This window comes from Poecilia reticulata, linkage group LG11, assembly GCF_000633615.1.
Source record: "Poecilia reticulata strain Guanapo linkage group LG11, Guppy_female_1.0+MT, whole genome shotgun sequence".
In the NCBI taxonomy this organism is placed as follows: Eukaryota; Metazoa; Chordata; class Actinopteri; order Cyprinodontiformes; family Poeciliidae; genus Poecilia; species Poecilia reticulata.
Genome location: NC_024341.1, coordinates 23,620,560 through 23,643,960, shown reverse-complemented (window position 1 = coordinate 23,643,960; position 23,401 = coordinate 23,620,560). Strand labels below are relative to the sequence as shown.

The window sequence follows — 23,401 nt, the reverse complement described above, 5'->3', positions numbered from 1 at the left end:
AACATCTGGTGCACCCCAGGGAGCGGTCCTCAGCCCACTTCCAATCTTTATTTACATCTTTCCTCTGAACTGAAGTCAAACCCAAGACACACAGCTGCACATAAAACNAGTGATGTTTGTTTACCTTTAGGTTTGGTTTATTGTTAAGGAAAGCAAGCGAAGCAACATTTATTTGTTTACTAGGTCTTGACTTGGGCTTTCACTGTATAAATAATTTAAAAAGTATCTGTGTCTTTAAAATATTTAAGATCCATGACAACTTTTCTAACAGATTTTCAGAAACTTTCACACGCCTTTAAAATAGACATAAAATAAATCTTGTTGTTAATCCAGAACTGGGTTTTATCTTATTTCAAGTGTAGTAAAGATATTTGCACTGAACCAAAAATACTTGGTAAGAATGTGCTTACACTGTTTACATCCCATTTCCTTTTATTATTATCTTGATTCTCATTCAGACCACTTATATCCTACATAATATGATGTATTAATAGTTTATTTTGAACATCTAGATGCAATTAACTTCAATTGTTTTCATAAAAAACTAAATCAATTTTAAAAAACACTTAAAGGACACTTTTAGAAGCTCAAAAAGTCGTGGGTTGAACAATAAAATGGCAATGAGTGACTATGAGTCCCACATAGTTAGAGTCTCCGTCCTGTACCCAAACATTTGATCCCTTTTACCTGTAATTATTTCAATAAAAAGAACTGTGAGAAGTTTACTGCACCTGATTCTCTCTGAGTCGGACGGGTGGGGCATGTGCGTCCACGCCGCCTCCTGCATGGCCTGTTGGTAGAGCTGGTCTTTGGAAAGGGGAACTGGCCCCAGTGGACAGACGCCCAGTGACGGGAGGATGCTGACCTCTGACAGGGAGGACTGAGGTGCTGACAGGGCCCCCGAGGGGGCCGTAGTGCTGCTTGAGAAGATGTCTGAGAGGACACAGGAAAAATGAGGGAACGGAAGTGGAGGAGGGGGAAGGAAAAGATGATGCAGCAGGAGGAGAGACAACAAGAGATAAAGTTGAGTCAGGGATGATTATATCAGCTGCAGCCTTTGTTCAGAAGCGGCTGAGAGTGGGAAGGGAGATGACATTTAGTTCCATTAAATCTGCTGCGTTTCTATTCCTGCTCGGTGGTAACCCCTCGGCCCTCCCGTTGCAGCACATGTTGGTGTGAATCCTACCTGAAGTAAGGTGCAGGGAGGACACATCTCCCTCAATCCCTGAGCTGGGCGCTGCTCGCTCGGCCATGGACCTGCTCAGAGGCTCCTGGGGCTGATGAGGACAGACAAGGACACTCATGGGAAAACAGATTATCCTGGATGTGTGTGCAGAGTTGTTGTATCGTTCTGGGCGGAGGAGCGCCAGTTCCCGCTTCACTGATCAGGTTGCCAAGGAAATATGTTAGATTTTACTTCTTGGACTGTTTTGTGGTTGTTGTTTTTTTAACTCTCTTTCTTTCACTCCCCTGGGTTCAGGGGATTATTTCATTACTACAAAATAAGTGTGACCTAGATTTTGAGGACATTTTTATTTGTCCTTGAAATCTGTAATATTCCAAAGCATTGCTTTTATTTTTTAAACTAAATTAGAAATTAAAAATTGCACGCACAGTAGCAACAGCATATGACCACAAAACATGCACTTATCAGCTCCCCTCCTCCATACTTCACAGTTTGTTCCAAAATTCCCAAATGCTCATTTGCATTAAACCTGAAGTTGTTCTGTCATTATTTCTATATAACAAAGTTCTTTCCTTGCAACATTTGTATCTTTCCGTCTTTATAAATTTTATTGACTTTACATGCTAACTGTGGTGTGTGGAATCTGAAATTGAAATTTGGGGTCTTTCACAATTTCTCAGAGTATTGTGCATTCTGATCTTTCATTGAATTTTTTTAGATTTTAACTCCTGAGAAGATTGGTAACTGGTTGTTTTTCTCTATGCAGAAAATTCAACAAAGGACTGTTTGAAAYWTTTTTAACCACTCTTGATGGSTWATTGTTRATATTTWTCTTAGTTGACATTGTGCWAAACCAGTAAACTGAAAACTTGTGCAGTTAGAGGTGGAAACAATGATGGTGATCAATTAACAATCTGCGTTACCAGTCTGCTACATTCTCTCTTGARCATGTTCCCCTTGATGTAAAAAGGGCGTACTTACTTTTTCAAACATGATATTGCCATTTTGGCTTGAAGTTACTTAAAAAACAATAACAGTGAAAATTGTAGATGTTTTTTGTGCCATTGGTGTTACATTTTTGAGGTGTGCCGATCGATCGGTCACCGATCATAATCGTCCGATTTTCGTGAAAAATTGCATGATCGGTGATCGGCGATCATTATCTCTTGTTGCCGATACCGATCACCTACATCTCATTTCGCTGTCTGTGCAGCTGGTCTTCTCTTTCCTTCAATCTGCGCAAACGCGCAGCAACAAATCCTAAGCCATGTGGATCTATAACGCACTGAGTAAATGGGGAAGTTTGCGTGTTGCGGCGGAAAATTGAAGCAGGTCAAAATGCATCAACACGACGAAGCTAATACGACATAAAAACAATGCCATACTTGACGGCTACATCGAGGCTCACTGCAGCAAAAATACATATGGAGGATCAGATGGCAGGTAAAGCAGCGCACAGCTACAAACACTCACCCGGATTAGCATGACGGTCAGAAAGCTAAACAAATAACCCGCAAAATTATTYAAGTCTTCGAGCTGCGATGTAAGACGCTGGTTCTGCTCTCGCTGTTGAACCGCTGCTACGCTACAGGTAGTAATATTTCAGACGGAGCGCCGCTTCTGCTCCACCTGGCAGCGACTCTCACACCAAACCTCTGCTTAAAGCTGCAGCATCTAACTTAAAAACATACATTTTACATACGTATTAAAACTTTCTCTGTCCTAACATGAGACAAATAATCTCTAAAAAAAAAAAAATCGATCTCCTCCCTGCTCTGCATAATTACTCCGCTCAGTCAGAAACAGCCACTCAGAACTAGCAGTAATCAGCTAGCCGCCATGCTAACAGGAAGTTTTCATTCAGTAACTCTGGATTGTTTATTGTAATGCAGTGGTCCCCAAACTTTTTCCTGTGAGGGCCACATAACTTTTCCCTTCTCTGGTGGGGGGCCGGAGTCAGTTTGTAACAGAAAAAATGTTACACGGTTATCACCTGCGCTGCCGGAAATTGTTGTGCATTACTCATTGATTTTTACCCAAAAACCGTTAGTGAAACGGTCACTGGGACTGACTAGTATATATTCCACTGAGGGAAAGTAACTTCAAACTTTCACATAAAGGCTCGTTTTGAAGTATAAGCTGCTACTTACACGCATTGCTTCGAAGAATTCGACCTGGAATGCGGCGTTCATAACAAACACGTGTGTTCATCTGCTCTACTGCTAGCAAACCACCGTACTGATTAATTAACATAAAAGTCAAGCAGTTCCCCAAAAGTCCAACAGATGGCAGCAATGCGCCATGCAAAACAAAACACCCTCAGTTTACAGGTCACACTTCCTGCTAAAGAGCCCCCTGGTGGTTGAAGAAAAATCCACATATAAACCGGAAAGTACAATATATGAAAAAAAAAATCTGAATGCTCTCTGGTATTGTTCAGGGGACCGAACCAAATGTGGAGGCGGGCCGAATCCGGCCCGCGGGCCGTAGTTTGGGGACCACTGTTGTAACGGAACCTGTATTTGCCTTTGAATGTTAAGTTTTATACTTGAATTTTTTTGCCAATGTTGAGAGGTTTTATTGTGGCTCTTTGTATTATTTAGCCTCTTCAGAGCTTCATATGTTATCAGTCTGTTAAAGATAGTATTACCGATAGCAGTACAATTTGCAGAATGCCTGTTTTGTTTAGTTTTCTTMTTGGAAAAAGTTATTAAAAACAAGTTTTTGTCTAAATTAAGGTGAATTCATGGTTCCTTTTTCCACATAWTGTAACCGGTAGTGTTTATGATTAAAAAAAATAATAATAATAATTATGTGATCGGTATCGGTGATCGGCCCTSATGGGTGATCGGTATCGGCAAGAAAAAACCTGATCGGCACATCTCTACTAAATTTACATCCATTTAAAACATGGTAAATTTTACATTTCCCAGATTTTTACTTGATTTTGCAGATGAACACACAACTGTGAAAATGTATGTGAATCAGTGCTACACAAAGACATACTGCATTTAAGGAACAATTTTTGTTTTGCATTTGGCTACAGAAAGGCTATTCCAGCTTTTCAAATTCTACCCACAAATACAGCTATAGATAACAGCTTGATGGGAACAAAACTCTACGTTTGCATCCAAGAAGTGCTCCCCAAAGAGAGATACATTTGGATTAGAATGGTGTCTGGTGGGTTTATAAGAACAGTTTGTCGCAACCTCCTTGCAAAAAGTGCCCACAAATCCCATTTCAAGTCAGTTATTAAGGCATGTTTGTTGTCTGTTATAGTTGAATCAAAACACTGGTCATTTCTTGAATTAAGAAATGATTGGCAAGGCAGCCAAAAGGCAGAGAAAAACCTTAAGACTTTTAGAAAACCAGGAGACAACTCTGCTAAATTACTCATATCCGTCGCCTTTTCCACATTTTATCACATTACAGTCTCAAACCTTCCAGAGATCATCATAAAGTGTTGCATAATTGTTAAATGAAAGGAAAATTTTAATTTCTTGTTTTTACAATAAATATTGGAATCTTAGTTTGCATTCGTTTTCACACCCTCTTTATTCTTTTATCCTTGAATAAAAGCTTGTGCAAACAAAAACCACCAAGCGTCAGCTAATTAGTGAGACATTTAGAGAACATCGGTGAGCAAAAGATAAGGATGAAGATCAGGAAACACAGCAGACACGCTGTATTCTCCTCACCTTGATGCTTTCGGGTGGCTGTGAGTAGGACAGCGGCCCGTTCTGAAGGCTTCCACCGCTCGTTGTTTTAGCCTCACTGTACGATGCCGGCGATGGGGAGGTGGACGACAAACCCATGGAGCCAAGTAAACTGGGACCAGTGTCCTTACTGGGAAGGAGGAACAGTGGTGCAAGCGATCAAATTTATATATTTCACATGTTGCTCAGCCAATCAGCAATATAAGAATAAAAATAAAAAGCAAATGTAAAAAATTCAAAATAAATAAACAAATATTGAAGATAGGTTAATGGAGAACATTAATTTATTTCCAAAGTTGTTCTTGTACTTTAAACTTACAGCTGATTGGCTGAGGAGGTCAGAGATGAGGATTGGCTGCTTTGTGATTGGGTGGCACTGTTGAGGGCGGAGTCTATTGTGCTATCTGCTACTACAGCACTGTGACCTGTAGAGAGAGAGCAAACCATCAAAATGAACTCCGTAGCTTAATAAATAAAATGTCTGACTCTTCACAAATTATCTTTTAGAGACAACAGAAATAATCCTAAATGTTTCAAAATATCAGAGTTCAAGAGCCTGTGTTAAAAATGAAAAACCATTTATAAAGGCCACGAATTTTAACATGAAAAATATTTTGGGAGTCCGCGTTTATTAGTGAGCTATTTTTTAAAGCTGAATGCACTCTGAGGTTAGACAAATTGTCTGCTATGTTTAACTCTTATTCAAACATTTGGCTGATTAGCACTAGTCAGTGTTAGTGTGAAGATTTTGAGTAGCTAAGCTTTTCTAGATGATAGCAGGCCTAAAACATTTTTGCTACTTCGGGGAAATTCAGAGTCTTGAATCTTTACCCCAGTATTTTAGTGGATGCTTTGAAAATGGCAAAAAATAAAAATAAAAGAGTTTTGTTGTTCCATCCTGCAGCAGATTAAACCCGATAACCATGCACTATGCAAATCAGGAAAGTATCAAAAACCGTTTCAAAAACATGACTGGGTTGAATCTATAACAAGATGCCCTTCACTTTCTAACATTTAGACTACTTTCATTTACACTCATGTAAATTATTATTATAATTTTTATTTTTTCAAATTTCCCAATATACATGGTATGATAGGAAACTGTGGTGATAGTTTAAGTAAAGCATTTACCAACCAATCAATAGAAACAACAACAATGTCAGGTAAAAAGTTTTGTTGTTTTATATTTCATAAAAATGCCCTTAATATATTGGTTTAGTTTCTATTTTCTAATTTACATAAACCCAAATGCCAGAAGAACAGGAGTTATTTACATTTAGATGAACGGACTCGTTGAGGTCAGATACTCACTGGTGCTACCGTTCTGCTTCTGTCTGCTCGGCGGTTGACCGGACAGGGATGAGCTTCCTCCTCCGACTCCGCTCCCTGCGGATCCTGAGCTGCCGCCGTTGCTTCCGATAACTCCTATTCCACTTCCAGGAGCTAAGCTCCCGATGGGGCTCTGCGGCCCCAGGGAAGACCCCTGAACCCCCGATTGACCTGAACCCAAGCCCAGAATCCCCGASGYGACGCTTCCCACTATAGAAGCCGTGCCGAGCATGCCTCCCTGCGAGGACGTYGGCCCGCCGACCGCGATGCTGCCGCTACCGATGGCGCCCACCCCGCTGTTGGTYGTTGTGCTGCTGACGCCGCCGAGAGAGCCCAGTAAYCCTGAGCTGGACGTGCCCGAKGCGGCCGCCTGRGCRTATGGGGTTGGGGTGGAGCTTGAGAGAAGACCCACCATATTGCTTAGGGATGCCGGCATCCCTGACAGGCCGGGGCTGGTRGAGATGGAGCTTTTCCCCAGAGAGGGCCCCAGACTGAGGCCAAGGCTGTTGGAGGTCGTCGTGGGACCCAAAGGCGCCTGGGGCAGGGAGTTCGAAGTCAGGAACCCCTGTGTGCTGGGTGGCGAGGACGCAGACGAGGCGCTGTGGCTGTTGGTGGAGGTGCTGGAGTTGATGGGAGCCGAGGAGCTCGGCGAGTTTTTGACCTGCTGTTGCTGCACCGACGGGTGAGGCGGCTGCTGCGTGGCGTTGCTGTAGCTGCCGGCTAAAGTGTTGGAGAAAAGACCMCCCACAGCGCTAAGATGACTGCTTCCAGAGCCACCGATGCCTCCGACCGCAACAGAAACCAGAGAGGATGAGGTGAGCCCAGAGGCGGAAGAAGACGAAGAGGAGGAAGAGGAGGAAGAAGATAATGACGAGGAGGGATTTCCATTCTTCACTGGTGACTGGAGAAGAAACGCAAAGAATTTTGTTTGTTAAATTTGGCTGCACAGATTACAAGATAAGAMKGRCAATTAATGAATKCTTTAATTAAAACTGTGCATRGTATCCAAAGCTCAAGAACATAAGTCGTCATAAAAACATGTTAAAATTGTATGAATGAGTTGAAATCTGAGATGTCCATTTATTCTAATTATTTACATTTAAAACCTCAAAAACAACATTTCATCATTTAGTCTACATTRGCGTTTATACCAACCTGACTGACTTCACTGTCCGTCGAACGTCCCCTCTTCTTGTCATCTTCTGAGTTCTCCTGGAAATTGAATCACAATCAGGTTTCAGAAAAGGACTGACATCAGAAACAAACAGCATCACAAATTACATAAAACAAGTAATTTTCAAAATCTCTTGACAGATTTATGGGTGAYATTTGTCAGAACAATCAACATCTTTCAAAGTTGAATTGCATTTTTTTAAAGAGTGCATATGGCTGCAAATCAAAATTATTTATGATAAAACTGAAAAAAAAAAACTCATTCATTTGCTTGATTTGAACATACAGTCTCAGTTCTAATAAATGTTGAACAATTTTCCTAAAATTTGAAATATGACTTGCTAAAATGTGATAATCTTTTAAAATAGGGAATATTTTCAAAGATGCATTTATTTGACAAAAAGAMCAAGTATATTAATTGACTTAGAAGACAAACATTTACACTAGCAGATTTAGAGGAGAATTAATACTTTTTTTCTTACCTTCATTGAAGAAAAAATATAAGAATATATTTTTTATTTATCTACAAAGCACAAAAGTATGAATAAATAAATGAAGATGCTATATTGTGAGAATCGACTGTGAAGCAGTGATACTGGAGTCTACATAGCTGAACCTGTGGAATAAGTACATAATACAAAAAGAAGTGGTCCGAGCATGAAGCCTTGGGGCCTCTCTGGGAGAGACAGGGGATTTTTTTGTTGCAGAATTTTTACACACTTCCCAGTTTTGAGGCCAGTACTATACCAGTCGAAACCAGTTCAGTTTTCTTTTTCTAAACATCTTTTTACATTTGCTAAATACTATGCTAACACTAAAGTGCAATGCTTTAGTGATTAAATGACAAAAAAAGTAAAAACCACTTCTGATTAGTGTAATTTAGAATGAAGCAAACACTCTGCTTCTCTTATAAGTCAATGTTAGTATGTGAAAGAGAAACTTTTGAGATTAAGTTTACATTTTCAAAGAGTAATTGTAGCATCCTGCACACATCTTTCACATTTCCTTTAATCCCAGAAAAAAAAACTCTCCCGATCAGCAGTGCAGAATACCATAACTCCCACTTACATATCAGACTTATAATAACTACTTTTACCCACTGAATGAGTGTAGAAGCAGAAGAGATGATATGAAGCCCATAGAAGAGAATATAAAGAGCAGATGGCAAGGCTCTACAATGGTGCAATTATCTTCCGCACATATTTTAGATACTGATGTGTCTTGATTTGAGCTAAAGGTAATAACTGACTTAATTGTTCATGATTACCATTGTTACATTAAGACATCTTTCAGGTCAATGATGAAACAATCTAAGCCATTCTTTCTTTATACAAATGAATGGATTACAGTTTTTTAACCTCATATTGCTAGAAGATCAAAAACCAGGAAGAACAGAAGTAAGAACAAACAGAAAGGACAAACAATTGATGATGTGCGTGAAATGRAAAGGATCATTTTTCTCACCGTAGTGCAAGTGGCAGGCGAAGGAGGGATTGGTGAGGATGAGGTGGTGGAGGTCGGTGTGCTGCTGGAGTTCTGGAAGATCTCATCCTCCAAGTGCGAGGGTCCTGGTGGGGAGGTGGCGAGTAATTGTTGAGCTGGAAACAGAAAAGACACAAAAGGTTTCAGCCTCTATTGTGAATTTTTAGTCTTTTGTTTATTATTGTAGGTCAAAGTTTGATCTAGACCAATTTAAAACTTGTTGAGCTCAAGGCTAAATATTTATTATAGAGTTCAAGTAATTAAAAGATTTATACACATTCTTATGCTTAAATGAAAAAAAAAGAATATTTATGAGATTATACTTGTTTAAAGTGACTTCAAGGTGAGGCCTTATACTTGTTTAAAGTGACTTTTTTGCAAGACGTCCACTGGAGTACAATACAACCAGGTTAGCACAGGACATCTGTACTTGTTTTGATGTGTAATCAAGATGTTTTCCCCTAAAGGGAAGTCACAATGCWTGTACCAAAAGACTATTTTCTATACGTACGGAATTCATCCAGGTCGAGATCGTCATATAGATAATCGTTCTCCTCAAAGTCTGGATCCTGCGATGACTCTCTGTAGTACTCAACATCATCCTTTGGAGAGAAAGCACAAAAACTTCAGTCTTAGCTAAATATCAAATAATAAAGCTGTGGTGCGTTTCTGTAATTTTTCTGACAAACCTTGATCTTCCTGATGGCATCGACCTGCAGTGAGTCGTTGTCCAGCATTCTCAGTATCGTCTCCAGCATTCGGATGTGATACCGATGCTTCTCAATGAACTTTTTCAGCTCCTCGATCCGGTCCTGCTTCTGTAGGACGACAGGTCAACTTGATCAGCTGTTTTTATCCMGGCACAAAGGTTTTTTTAGCATCATCTTATGAAGGTTTTACATTCCTGTGCAATAAGTTGTGCATTCTCCCACTAAAGTTGTGCATTCCCATGAAATGCTTTTTTAACTAGTCTGTTCATGCGGCATCTTGAATACTCAAAGTCTTTTTGCTACAATATAAGGTTTTTTTTCAAATTTATTGCAAAATAAAAGAAAAATTAAGAGGCTCCATATGTTTAAACTCTTGGCTGCAAGGTGATTTATTTTAAAATATATACATTCTTCCACACAATGCAAAGCTTTATTAATAATTTAACTCCAACAGGAGGGAACAAGAAAGCATTTGAGAATATTAACAACTTCTAAAACAAAAAATAAAAGCGTGTTTAAAGTTTAACGAGTGAAATGTGCAGAAAGGAGATCACGAGTGATTTAAAGCTGTGAGAGCAYKAGTGACCGCCATGTGCACTTTTCAGCCTAATGCATCACAAAGCATGCAGGCAGAGTGCCACTTTCTGATTTCAATATTTCATTCTCCAAGTGCTTCACTGTTAATTCACACATCCTCTGAAGGTTGGAGAACACTCAAATGTTTAATTGTCCTAATTTGCCCCCAGTGTCTATTTGGACAGAATGCAACGCGTGGGCTCTGTGTGCAAAACAAAAACCGGCTAAATGGATATTATTAAAACACAAAAGCTCTTAAAAGACACTAAGGGGTGTTTGTTATTAGGCTGCATGGAGGAGGTAAGCAAAACCAAACTTCCTAACACATTTCATCTAAGCATGGAAATGGCACAGACATTGTTTATTTTTTTAGGACAATRTTTGAGAATGAATTYAAAAATTCATYATTAATTTGATTTATWATTCTAAATCTAGGTCAAAATCTATTTAACAAACTGAAACAAATGGACAGATGGAAAATTTAGACAATGGGACACTGCATCAAGTCTTGAAATAAATATATTTTTYCATATTCTTTTTTCCYCTTATCAATTCCACCCTGCAGAACTTCCAGACTCTGAAAATGAACAGGAWCCGTGGACTCAAACCGTAGACTCAAACTACATATGTTTCAGCAAGGCATATGTGAACACTTAAAGGTCACTTCTAACAAACAAAATAACCTTTCTGAAATACTTGAAGACAGCCGAAGGCTAGTAATTTACACACAGTGAGGGAGGTGCACCTTCTAACCTCTAAAAATAGGATCATAATCCTAAAAAAAAATGAGACGCAACGTTAAAAAGTCCTCAAAATCAAAAGGATATGTTTTGGCTGAGGAGTGCTTTAATGCATGTTTAAGTACCGTATTTTCCGCACTATAAGGCGCACCTAAAAANCCCTCTTTTTTCCGCTGGCCCCACTTCTCATAGTCGAAATAAATGTATGTTCCCTAAAAAAAAGTAAACATTGGGAAAAGTATTAACATCTGGTGTACCCCAGGGAGCGGTCCTCAGCCCACTTCCAATCTTTATTTACATCTTTCCTCTGAACTGAAGTCAAACCCAAGACACACAGCTGCACATAAAACTAGGGATTTTACAAATCTATTTATTCACCAAATTCTAGAAATAAATATTTCTGAATACTCTGTTCACMTTTACATACTTATTCAGACCTGGAAAGTTGYCCCCAGTATCTGTGGGGGTTAGGCGTCACAATCACACACAATTAATTAAAAACACTTCAGACTCTCTCTAAAAATGCTTGTAACTGCCTATTTTAATAGTTTCAACATGAAATATWCCTTATTATGCATTAATGCACAGAGTGGAGAACATTTTMGGACAACCAGAAGATSATTGCTACAGCCAGCCTGCCTTACTTCTGCTCTYCARGTTTCAGACGATCAGCGCCAAGGACAATAACTGCAGCAGCTGGATTTGATTAGCRGGTGACCATGAATCCAAACTGACCTGCTCATACTCATCAGTGATGGTCTTGGGCTCTTCGTGCCTCTGAAACCACATCATGTACTTTGTGTGGAACCTCCATGACTGCTTCTTCAGGGCCTTGGCTGCCAGATACTGGGCCTTAGTGCCCTGCACACAGCGAGGAAGTAAATCAGGAACGGCTGCAGTGCTCATAGCATTCATCATCATCAGATAACCCMGTTAAATTAGAATTAGAAACTCCTCATTAGAACTGTGTTACATGAACACAGAATTACCTCTAGGTAGTAAAAGATGAAGAACAACGTTTCCGTGGAAAGCCTCTGGTAAAACTCTACAGTGTCGGAATGAGGTGGTGGCATCTGGTGGTGGAAAGGTGGGGTGGGGCAGGGGTTCCTCATCAGGTACTGCCTGCAGCGGCGACAGAGAGTTAGCTCCTCTRTAACAGTGTTGACCAGTCCAACTGACGTGTTGACATACAACACATGTTCATAAAATAATTACTGAAACATTGAAATAAGGGAATTTACTCATTCAATACAAAAATACTTTCTCACACCACAAAAAAACTGCTTTACATGTATTTTAATAGCATACTATTGATTTYTATTATTATTTGGAATGCTCATATATACAATATTTAAAAACAAACCTATTAATTTTTCTAAGTGTAGCACTGCTGGGCCATATAAAGCATCCATGCATTTTTAAAGGCTTTCTAACAGGCAGTGAACTGCAGCACGGCTTTACACACAGATTTTAACCGTTGAACCGTTTCAGAACGTCTTTTCTTCTTATTCCTTTAATGATTTCACACCGTTTAAATGTTTTCTGTGTTTTTCTTAATCTTCAGACTAATGCTGTAGTTTGGCCTTCTTTCTTGCCGGTTAATTAACTCTAATTAAAAGAAAATAATGGACCAATTCCAACAGAAATTAATTTGAAGSAATATAATTAATAAGAATATAACTAAGCCAATTTTTTTTTTGTTATAGAGCAGCAGTGGCATAATGTGGGTGTTTTTTTTTTTAGGATAATWTATATACATTTTTAAGATAAACACATCTTAAGTTCAGATCAAATCTGAACCCCAAAGTTTGCCCTCGCTGATTCATTTTAAGCTGCTACGCAAACAGTGCATTTTAAGCCAACTTCTGTATTTTTAGATCCCGTGTGGCGTGAAAAAYAACAATCATCATAATCTTTATGGAGTAGTAGCTCTAAATATCTGACTAATGTGAGCTCTTCAACTCAARCAGCAGAAATTATGGCTGTGAGCAGAAAAATAATGGCGTGAGAGATTAGAAGTGAACCAGACTCAAGAAACAGAAACAGACAGAAACGTTTTYCTGCTGCGACTGTAAAACACAAACAGGTAGTGTTGGAAGAGAGCTGTCGAGTGTTTGGATTTAAATGTCAATTGTAGATGTGTGGGCTGCAGATGCAGCAGCAGCAAACCGGGTTCTGACCGTGAATCTGTGTGCAGGTGTGCAGAGAACATCGGAGCTKCAGAAAACATGAAACGCACTGCTGACAAAGAGTCTCTAAGCTGCTTCATTTGCATAGAAATCAGCTGAATCTTTTTGGCATCACAAGTGTAAAGAGAAATACTTAAAAAAAGATTTTTCATTTTCTTAAGGGAGATTAAAGACCAATATGTGTGCAGGTAGAATGCCAGTTAATGAATTTGAACAATTCTTWCAATTTTCTTTCAAAAAATACAAAAAATCCCAGAAAACAAATGCATAATATAGACATATAAAAATATCAATAKATTTTTTATTGTCACTGTATTTAAAAGGGTACAAGTGTGTTGATTTGTATTTTTCATTCAAGCCTAATAAATTATTKAGTGATGTTTGTTTACCTTTAGGTTTGGTTTATTGTTAAGGAAAGCAAGCGAAGCAACATTTATTTGTTTACTAGGTCTTGACTTGGGCTTTCACTGTATAAATAATTTAAAAAGTATCTGTGTCTTTAAAATATTTAAGATCCATGACAACTTTTCTAACAGATTTTCAGAAACTTTCACACGCCTTTAAAATAGACATAAAATAAATCTTGTTGTTAATCCAGAACTGGGTTTTATCTTATTTCAAGTGTAGTAAAGATATTTGCACTGAACCAAAAATACTTGGTAAGAATGTGCTTACACTGTTTACATCCCATTTCCTTTTATTATTATCTTGATTCTCATTCAGACCACTTATATCCTACATAATATGATGTATTAATAGTTTATTTTGAACATCTAGATGCAATTAACTTCAATTGTTTTCATAAAAAACTAAATCAATTTTAAAAAACACTTAAAGGACACTTTTAGAAGCTCAAAAAGTCGTGGGTTGAACAATAAAATGGCAATGAGTGACTATGAGTCCCACATAGTTAGAGTCTCCGTCCTGTACCCAAACATTTGATCCCTTTTACCTGTAATTATTTCAATAAAAAGAACTGTGAGAAGTTTACTGCACCTGATTCTCTCTGAGTCGGACGGGTGGGGCATGTGCGTCCACGCCGCCTCCTGCATGGCCTGTTGGTAGAGCTGGTCTTTGGAAAGGGGAACTGGCCCCAGTGGACAGACGCCCAGTGACGGGAGGATGCTGACCTCTGACAGGGAGGACTGAGGTGCTGACAGGGCCCCCGAGGGGGCCGTAGTGCTGCTTGAGAAGATGTCTGAGAGGACACAGGAAAAATGAGGGAACGGAAGTGGAGGAGGGGGAAGGAAAAGATGATGCAGCAGGAGGAGAGACAACAAGAGATAAAGTTGAGTCAGGGATGATTATATCAGCTGCAGCCTTTGTTCAGAAGCGGCTGAGAGTGGGAAGGGAGATGACATTTAGTTCCATTAAATCTGCTGCGTTTCTATTCCTGCTCGGTGGTAACCCCTCGGCCCTCCCGTTGCAGCACATGTTGGTGTGAATCCTACCTGAAGTAAGGTGCAGGGAGGACACATCTCCCTCAATCCCTGAGCTGGGCGCTGCTCGCTCGGCCATGGACCTGCTCAGAGGCTCCTGGGGCTGATGAGGACAGACAAGGACACTCATGGGAAAACAGATTATCCTGGATGTGTGTGCAGAGTTGTTGTATCGTTCTGGGCGGAGGAGCGCCAGTTCCCGCTTCACTGATCAGGTTGCCAAGGAAATATGTTAGATTTTACTTCTTGGACTGTTTTGTGGTTGTTGTTTTTTTAACTCTCTTTCTTTCACTCCCCTGGGTTCAGGGGATTATTTCATTACTACAAAATAAGTGTGACCTAGATTTTGAGGACATTTTTATTTGTCCTTGAAATCTGTAATATTCCAAAGCATTGCTTTTATTTTTTAAACTAAATTAGAAATTAAAAATTGCACGCACAGTAGCAACAGCATATGACCACAAAACATGCACTTATCAGCTCCCCTCCTCCATACTTCACAGTTTGTTCCAAAATTCCCAAATGCTCATTTGCATTAAACCTGAAGTTGTTCTGTCATTATTTCTATATAACAAAGTTCTTTCCTTGCAACATTTGTATCTTTCCGTCTTTATAAATTTTATTGACTTTACATGCTAACTGTGGTGTGTGGAATCTGAAATTGAAATTTGGGGTCTTTCACAATTTCTCAGAGTATTGTGCATTCTGATCTTTCATTGAATTTTTTTAGATTTTAACTCCTGAGAAGATTGGTAACTGGTTGTTTTTCTCTATGCAGAAAATTCAACAAAGGACTGTTTGAAAYWTTTTTAACCACTCTTGATGGSTWATTGTTRATATTTWTCTTAGTTGACATTGTGCWAAACCAGTAAACTGAAAACTTGTGCAGTTAGAGGTGGAAACAATGATGGTGATCAATTAACAATCTGCGTTACCAGTCTGCTACATTCTCTCTTGARCATGTTCCCCTTGATGTAAAAAGGGCGTACTTACTTTTTCAAACATGATATTGCCATTTTGGCTTGAAGTTACTTAAAAAACAATAACAGTGAAAATTGTAGATGTTTTTTGTGCCATTGGTGTTACATTTTTGAGGTGTGCCGATCGATCGGTCACCGATCATAATCGTCCGATTTTCGTGAAAAATTGCATGATCGGTGATCGGCGATCATTATCTCTTGTTGCCGATACCGATCACCTACATCTCATTTCGCTGTCTGTGCAGCTGGTCTTCTCTTTCCTTCAATCTGCGCAAACGCGCAGCAACAAATCCTAAGCCATGTGGATCTATAACGCACTGAGTAAATGGGGAAGTTTGCGTGTTGCGGCGGAAAATTGAAGCAGGTCAAAATGCATCAACACGACGAAGCTAATACGACATAAAAACAATGCCATACTTGACGGCTACATCGAGGCTCACTGCAGCAAAAATACATATGGAGGATCAGATGGCAGGTAAAGCAGCGCACAGCTACAAACACTCACCCGGATTAGCATGACGGTCAGAAAGCTAAACAAATAACCCGCAAAATTATTYAAGTCTTCGAGCTGCGATGTAAGACGCTGGTTCTGCTCTCGCTGTTGAACCGCTGCTACGCTACAGGTAGTAATATTTCAGACGGAGCGCCGCTTCTGCTCCACCTGGCAGCGACTCTCACACCAAACCTCTGCTTAAAGCTGCAGCATCTAACTTAAAAACATACATTTTACATACGTATTAAAACTTTCTCTGTCCTAACATGAGACAAATAATCTCTAAAAAAAAAAAAATCGATCTCCTCCCTGCTCTGCATAATTACTCCGCTCAGTCAGAAACAGCCACTCAGAACTAGCAGTAATCAGCTAGCCGCCATGCTAACAGGAAGTTTTCATTCAGTAACTCTGGATTGTTTATTGTAATGCAGTGGTCCCCAAACTTTTTCCTGTGAGGGCCACATAACTTTTCCCTTCTCTGGTGGGGGGCCGGAGTCAGTTTGTAACAGAAAAAATGTTACACGGTTATCACCTGCGCTGCCGGAAATTGTTGTGCATTACTCATTGATTTTTACCCAAAAACCGTTAGTGAAACGGTCACTGGGACTGACTAGTATATATTCCACTGAGGGAAAGTAACTTCAAACTTTCACATAAAGGCTCGTTTTGAAGTATAAGCTGCTACTTACACGCATTGCTTCGAAGAATTCGACCTGGAATGCGGCGTTCATAACAAACACGTGTGTTCATCTGCTCTACTGCTAGCAAACCACCGTACTGATTAATTAACATAAAAGTCAAGCAGTTCCCCAAAAGTCCAACAGATGGCAGCAATGCGCCATGCAAAACAAAACACCCTCAGTTTACAGGTCACACTTCCTGCTAAAGAGCCCCCTGGTGGTTGAAGAAAAATCCACATATAAACCGGAAAGTACAATATATGAAAAAAAAAATCTGAATGCTCTCTGGTATTGTTCAGGGGACCGAACCAAATGTGGAGGCGGGCCGAATCCGGCCCGCGGGCCGTAGTTTGGGGACCACTGTTGTAACGGAACCTGTATTTGCCTTTGAATGTTAAGTTTTATACTTGAATTTTTTTGCCAATGTTGAGAGGTTTTATTGTGGCTCTTTGTATTATTTAGCCTCTTCAGAGCTTCATATGTTATCAGTCTGTTAAAGATAGTATTACCGATAGCAGTACAATTTGCAGAATGCCTGTTTTGTTTAGTTTTCTTMTTGGAAAAAGTTATTAAAAACAAGTTTTTGTCTAAATTAAGGTGAATTCATGGTTCCTTTTTCCACATAWTGTAACCGGTAGTGTTTATGATTAAAAAAAATAATAATAATAATTATGTGATCGGTATCGGTGATCGGCCCTSATGGGTGATCGGTATCGGCAAGAAAAAACCTGATCGGCACATCTCTACTAAATTTACATCCATTTAAAACATGGTAAATTTTACATTTCCCAGATTTTTACTTGATTTTGCAGATGAACACACAACTGTGAAAATGTATGTGAATCAGTGCTACACAAAGACATACTGCATTTAAGGAACAATTTTTGTTTTGCATTTGGCTACAGAAAGGCTATTCCAGCTTTTCAAATTCTACCCACAAATACAGCTATAGATAACAGCTTGATGGGAACAAAACTCTACGTTTGCATCCAAGAAGTGCTCCCCAAAGAGAGATACATTTGGATTAGAATGGTGTCTGGTGGGTTTATAAGAACAGTTTGTCGCAACCTCCTTGCAAAAAGTGCCCACAAATCCCATTTCAAGTCAGTTATTAAGGCATGTTTGTTGTCTGTTATAGTTGAATCAAAACACTGGTCATTTCTTGAATTAAGAAATGATTGGCAAGGCAGCCAAAAGGCAGAGAAAAACCTTAAGACTTTTAGAAAACCAGGAGACAACTCTGCTAAATTACTCATATCCGTCGCCTTTTCCACATTTTATCACATTACAGTCTCAAACCTTCCAGAGATCATCATAAAGTGTTGCATAATTGTTAAATGAAAGGAAAATTTTAATTTCTTGTTTTTACAATAAATATTGGAATCTTAGTTTGCATTCGTTTTCACACCCTCTTTATTCTTTTATCCTTGAATAAAAGCTTGTGCAAACAAAAACCACCAAGCGTCAGCTAATTAGTGAGACATTTAGAGAACATCGGTGAGCAAAAGATAAGGATGAAGATCAGGAAACACAGCAGACACGCTGTATTCTCCTCACCTTGATGCTTTCGGGTGGCTGTGAGTAGGACAGCGGCCCGTTCTGAAGGCTTCCACCGCTCGTTGTTTTAGCCTCACTGTACGATGCCGGCGATGGGGAGGTGGACGACAAACCCATGGAGCCAAGTAAACTGGGACCAGTGTCCTTACTGGGAAGGAGGAACAGTGGTGCAAGCGATCAAATTTATATATTTCACATGTTGCTCAGCCAATCAGCAATATAAGAATAAAAATAAAAAGCAAATGTAAAAAATTCAAAATAAATAAACAAATATTGAAGATAGGTTAATGGAGAACATTAATTTATTTCCAAAGTTGTTCTTGTACTTTAAACTTACAGCTGATTGGCTGAGGAGGTCAGAGATGAGGATTGGCTGCTTTGTGATTGGGTGGCACTGTTGAGGGCGGAGTCTATTGTGCTATCTGCTACTACAGCACTGTGACCTGTAGAGAGAGAGCAAACCATCAAAATGAACTCCGTAGCTTAATAAATAAAATGTCTGACTCTTCACAAATTATCTTTTAGAGACAACAGAAATAATCCTAAATGTTTCAAAATATCAGAGTTCAAGAGCCTGTGTTAAAAATGAAAAACCATTTATAAAGGCCACGAATTTTAACATGAAAAATATTTTGGGAGTCCGCGTTTATTAGTGAGCTATTTTTTAAAGCTGAATGCACTCTGAGGTTAGACAAATTGTCTGCTATGTTTAACTCTTATTCAAACATTTGGCTGATTAGCACTAGTCAGTGTTAGTGTGAAGATTTTGAGTAGCTAAGCTTTTCTAGATGATAGCAGGCCTAAAACATTTTTGCTACTTCGGGGAAATTCAGAGTCTTGAATCTTTACCCCAGTATTTTAGTGGATGCTTTGAAAATGGCAAAAAATAAAAATAAAAGAGTTTTGTTGTTCCATCCTGCAGCAGATTAAACCCGATAACCATGCACTATGCAAATCAGGAAAGTATCAAAAACCGTTTCAAAAACATGACTGGGTTGAATCTATAACAAGATGCCCTTCACTTTCTAACATTTAGACTACTTTCATTTACACTCATGTAAATTATTATTATAATTTTTATTTTTTCAAATTTCCCAATATACATGGTATGATAGGAAACTGTGGTGATAGTTTAAGTAAAGCATTTACCAACCAATCAATAGAAACAACAACAATGTCAGGTAAAAAGTTTTGTTGTTTTATATTTCATAAAAATGCCCTTAATATATTGGTTTAGTTTCTATTTTCTAATTTACATAAACCCAAATGCCAGAAGAACAGGAGTTATTTACATTTAGATGAACGGACTCGTTGAGGTCAGATACTCACTGGTGCTACCGTTCTGCTTCTGTCTGCTCGGCGGTTGACCGGACAGGGATGAGCTTCCTCCTCCGACTCCGCTCCCTGCGGATCCTGAGCTGCCGCCGTTGCTTCCGATAACTCCTATTCCACTTCCAGGAGCTAAGCTCCCGATGGGGCTCTGCGGCCCCAGGGAAGACCCCTGAACCCCCGATTGACCTGAACCCAAGCCCAGAATCCCCGASGYGACGCTTCCCACTATAGAAGCCGTGCCGAGCATGCCTCCCTGCGAGGACGTYGGCCCGCCGACCGCGATGCTGCCGCTACCGATGGCGCCCACCCCGCTGTTGGTYGTTGTGCTGCTGACGCCGCCGAGAGAGCCCAGTAAYCCTGAGCTGGACGTGCCCGAKGCGGCCGCCTGRGCRTATGGGGTTGGGGTGGAGCTTGAGAGAAGACCCACCATATTGCTTAGGGATGCCGGCATCCCTGACAGGCCGGGGCTGGTRGAGATGGAGCTTTTCCCCAGAGAGGGCCCCAGACTGAGGCCAAGGCTGTTGGAGGTCGTCGTGGGACCCAAAGGCGCCTGGGGCAGGGAGTTCGAAGTCAGGAACCCCTGTGTGCTGGGTGGCGAGGACGCAGACGAGGCGCTGTGGCTGTTGGTGGAGGTGCTGGAGTTGATGGGAGCCGAGGAGCTCGGCGAGTTTTTGACCTGCTGTTGCTGCACCGACGGGTGAGGCGGCTGCTGCGTGGCGTTGCTGTAGCTGCCGGCTAAAGTGTTGGAGAAAAGACCMCCCACAGCGCTAAGATGACTGCTTCCAGAGCCACCGATGCCTCCGACCGCAACAGAAACCAGAGAGGATGAGGTGAGCCCAGAGGCGGAAGAAGACGAAGAGGAGGAAGAGGAGGAAGAAGATAATGACGAGGAGGGATTTCCATTCTTCACTGGTGACTGGAGAAGAAACGCAAAGAATTTTGTTTGTTAAATTTGGCTGCACAGATTACAAGATAAGAMKGRCAATTAATGAATKCTTTAATTAAAACTGTGCATRGTATCCAAAGCTCAAGAACATAAGTCGTCATAAAAACATGTTAAAATTGTATGAATGAGTTGAAATCTGAGATGTCCATTTATTCTAATTATTTACATTTAAAACCTCAAAAACAACATTTCATCATTTAGTCTACATTRGCGTTTATACCAACCTGACTGACTTCACTGTCCGTCGAACGTCCCCTCTTCTTGTCATCTTCTGAGTTCTCCTGGAAATTGAATCACAATCAGGTTTCAGAAAAGGACTGACATCAGAAACAAACAGCATCACAAATTACATAAAACAAGTAATTTTCAAAATCTCTTGACAGATTTATGGGTGAYATTTGTCAGAACAATCAACATCTTTCAAAGTTGAATTGCATTTTTTTAAAGAGTGCATATGGCTGCAAATCAAAATTATTTATGATAAAACTGAAAAAAAAAAACTCATTCATTTGCTTGATTTGAACATACAGTCTCAGTTCTAATAAATGTTGAACAATTTTCCTAAAATTTGAAATATGACTTGCTAAAATGTGATAATCTTTTAAAATAGGGAATATTTTCAAAGATGCATTTATTTGACAAAAAGAMCAAGTATATTAATTGACTTAGAAGACAAACATTTACACTAGCAGATTTAGAGGAGAATTAATACTTTTTTTCTTACCTTCATTGAAGAAAAAATATAAGAATATATTTTTTATTTATCTACAAAGCACAAAAGTATGAATAAATAAATGAAGATGCTATATTGTGAGAATCGACTGTGAAGCAGTGATACTGGAGTCTACATAGCTGAACCTGTGGAATAAGTACATAATACAAAAAGAAGTGGTCCGAGCATGAAGCCTTGGGGCCTCTCTGGGAGAGACAGGGGATTTTTTTGTTGCAGAATTTTTACACACTTCCCAGTTTTGAGGCCAGTACTATACCAGTCGAAACCAGTTCAGTTTTCTTTTTCTAAACATCTTTTTACATTTGCTAAATACTATGCTAACACTAAAGTGCAATGCTTTAGTGATTAAATGACAAAAAAAGTAAAAACCACTTCTGATTAGTGTAATTTAGAATGAAGCAAACACTCTGCTTCTCTTATAAGTCAATGTTAGTATGTGAAAGAGAAACTTTTGAGATTAAGTTTACATTTTCAAAGAGTAATTGTAGCATCCTGCACACATCTTTCACATTTCCTTTAATCCCAGAAAAAAAAACTCTCCCGATCAGCAGTGCAGAATACCATAACTCCCACTTACATATCAGACTTATAATAACTACTTTTACCCACTGAATGAGTGTAGAAGCAGAAGAGATGATATGAAGCCCATAGAAGAGAATATAAAGAGCAGATGGCAAGGCTCTACAATGGTGCAATTATCTTCCGCACATATTTTAGATACTGATGTGTCTTGATTTGAGCTAAAGGTAATAACTGACTTAATTGTTCATGATTACCATTGTTACATTAAGACATCTTTCAGGTCAATGATGAAACAATCTAAGCCATTCTTTCTTTATACAAATGAATGGATTACAGTTTTTTAACCTCATATTGCTAGAAGATCAAAAACCAGGAAGAACAGAAGTAAGAACAAACAGAAAGGACAAACAATTGATGATGTGCGTGAAATGRAAAGGATCATTTTTCTCACCGTAGTGCAAGTGGCAGGCGAAGGAGGGATTGGTGAGGATGAGGTGGTGGAGGTCGGTGTGCTGCTGGAGTTCTGGAAGATCTCATCCTCCAAGTGCGAGGGTCCTGGTGGGGAGGTGGCGAGTAATTGTTGAGCTGGAAACAGAAAAGACACAAAAGGTTTCAGCCTCTATTGTGAATTTTTAGTCTTTTGTTTATTATTGTAGGTCAAAGTTTGATCTAGACCAATTTAAAACTTGTTGAGCTCAAGGCTAAATATTTATTATAGAGTTCAAGTAATTAAAAGATTTATACACATTCTTATGCTTAAATGAAAAAAAAAGAATATTTATGAGATTATACTTGTTTAAAGTGACTTCAAGGTGAGGCCTTATACTTGTTTAAAGTGACTTTTTTGCAAGACGTCCACTGGAGTACAATACAACCAGGTTAGCACAGGACATCTGTACTTGTTTTGATGTGTAATCAAGATGTTTTCCCCTAAAGGGAAGTCACAATGCWTGTACCAAAAGACTATTTTCTATACGTACGGAATTCATCCAGGTCGAGATCGTCATATAGATAATCGTTCTCCTCAAAGTCTGGATCCTGCGATGACTCTCTGTAGTACTCAACATCATCCTTTGGAGAGAAAGCACAAAAACTTCAGTCTTAGCTAAATATCAAATAATAAAGCTGTGGTGCGTTTCTGTAATTTTTCTGACAAACCTTGATCTTCCTGATGGCATCGACCTGCAGTGAGTCGTTGTCCAGCATTCTCAGTATCGTCTCCAGCATTCGGATGTGATACCGATGCTTCTCAATGAACTTTTTCAGCTCCTCGATCCGGTCCTGCTTCTGTAGGACGACAGGTCAACTTGATCAGCTGTTTTTATCCMGGCACAAAGGTTTTTTTAGCATCATCTTATGAAGGTTTTACATTCCTGTGCAATAAGTTGTGCATTCTCCCACTAAAGTTGTGCATTCCCATGAAATGCTTTTTTAACTAGTCTGTTCATGCGGCATCTTGAATACTCAAAGTCTTTTTGCTACAATATAAGGTTTTTTTTCAAATTTATTGCAAAATAAAAGAAAAATTAAGAGGCTCCATATGTTTAAACTCTTGGCTGCAAGGTGATTTATTTTAAAATATATACATTCTTCCACACAATGCAAAGCTTTATTAATA

The 23,401-nt window shown here is 39.4% G+C and overlaps 1 protein-coding gene across 1 annotated transcript in view; it reads right to left on the bottom strand.

Annotated features, from left to right (window-relative positions):
- Positions 1-628: 628 nt before the first annotated feature.
- The window catches only part of LOC103472876 (mucin-19-like), a 31,466-nt gene continuing 8,693 nt past the window's right edge, over positions 629-23,401 (bottom strand). Inside the window, exons 4-24 of the mRNA XM_017307368.1 lie at positions 22,942-23,070; positions 22,764-22,854; positions 22,235-22,368; positions 20,753-20,809; positions 19,580-20,498; positions 18,588-18,693; positions 18,251-18,398; positions 14,553-14,643; positions 14,098-14,299; positions 11,902-12,034; positions 11,648-11,773; positions 11,038-11,124; positions 9,576-9,704; positions 9,398-9,488; positions 8,869-9,002; positions 7,387-7,443; positions 6,214-7,132; positions 5,222-5,327; positions 4,885-5,032; positions 1,187-1,277; positions 629-933 (exon numbers count right to left, since the gene is read on the bottom strand). Of these exons, the coding sequence (XP_017162857.1) occupies positions 629-933; positions 1,187-1,277; positions 4,885-5,032; positions 5,222-5,327; positions 6,214-7,132; positions 7,387-7,443; positions 8,869-9,002; positions 9,398-9,488; positions 9,576-9,704; positions 11,038-11,124; positions 11,648-11,773; positions 11,902-12,034; positions 14,098-14,299; positions 14,553-14,643; positions 18,251-18,398; positions 18,588-18,693; positions 19,580-20,498; positions 20,753-20,809; positions 22,235-22,368; positions 22,764-22,854; positions 22,942-23,070 (4,203 nt within the window). The remainder of the gene's footprint in view (positions 934-1,186; positions 1,278-4,884; positions 5,033-5,221; positions 5,328-6,213; positions 7,133-7,386; positions 7,444-8,868; positions 9,003-9,397; positions 9,489-9,575; positions 9,705-11,037; positions 11,125-11,647; positions 11,774-11,901; positions 12,035-14,097; positions 14,300-14,552; positions 14,644-18,250; positions 18,399-18,587; positions 18,694-19,579; positions 20,499-20,752; positions 20,810-22,234; positions 22,369-22,763; positions 22,855-22,941; positions 23,071-23,401) is intronic.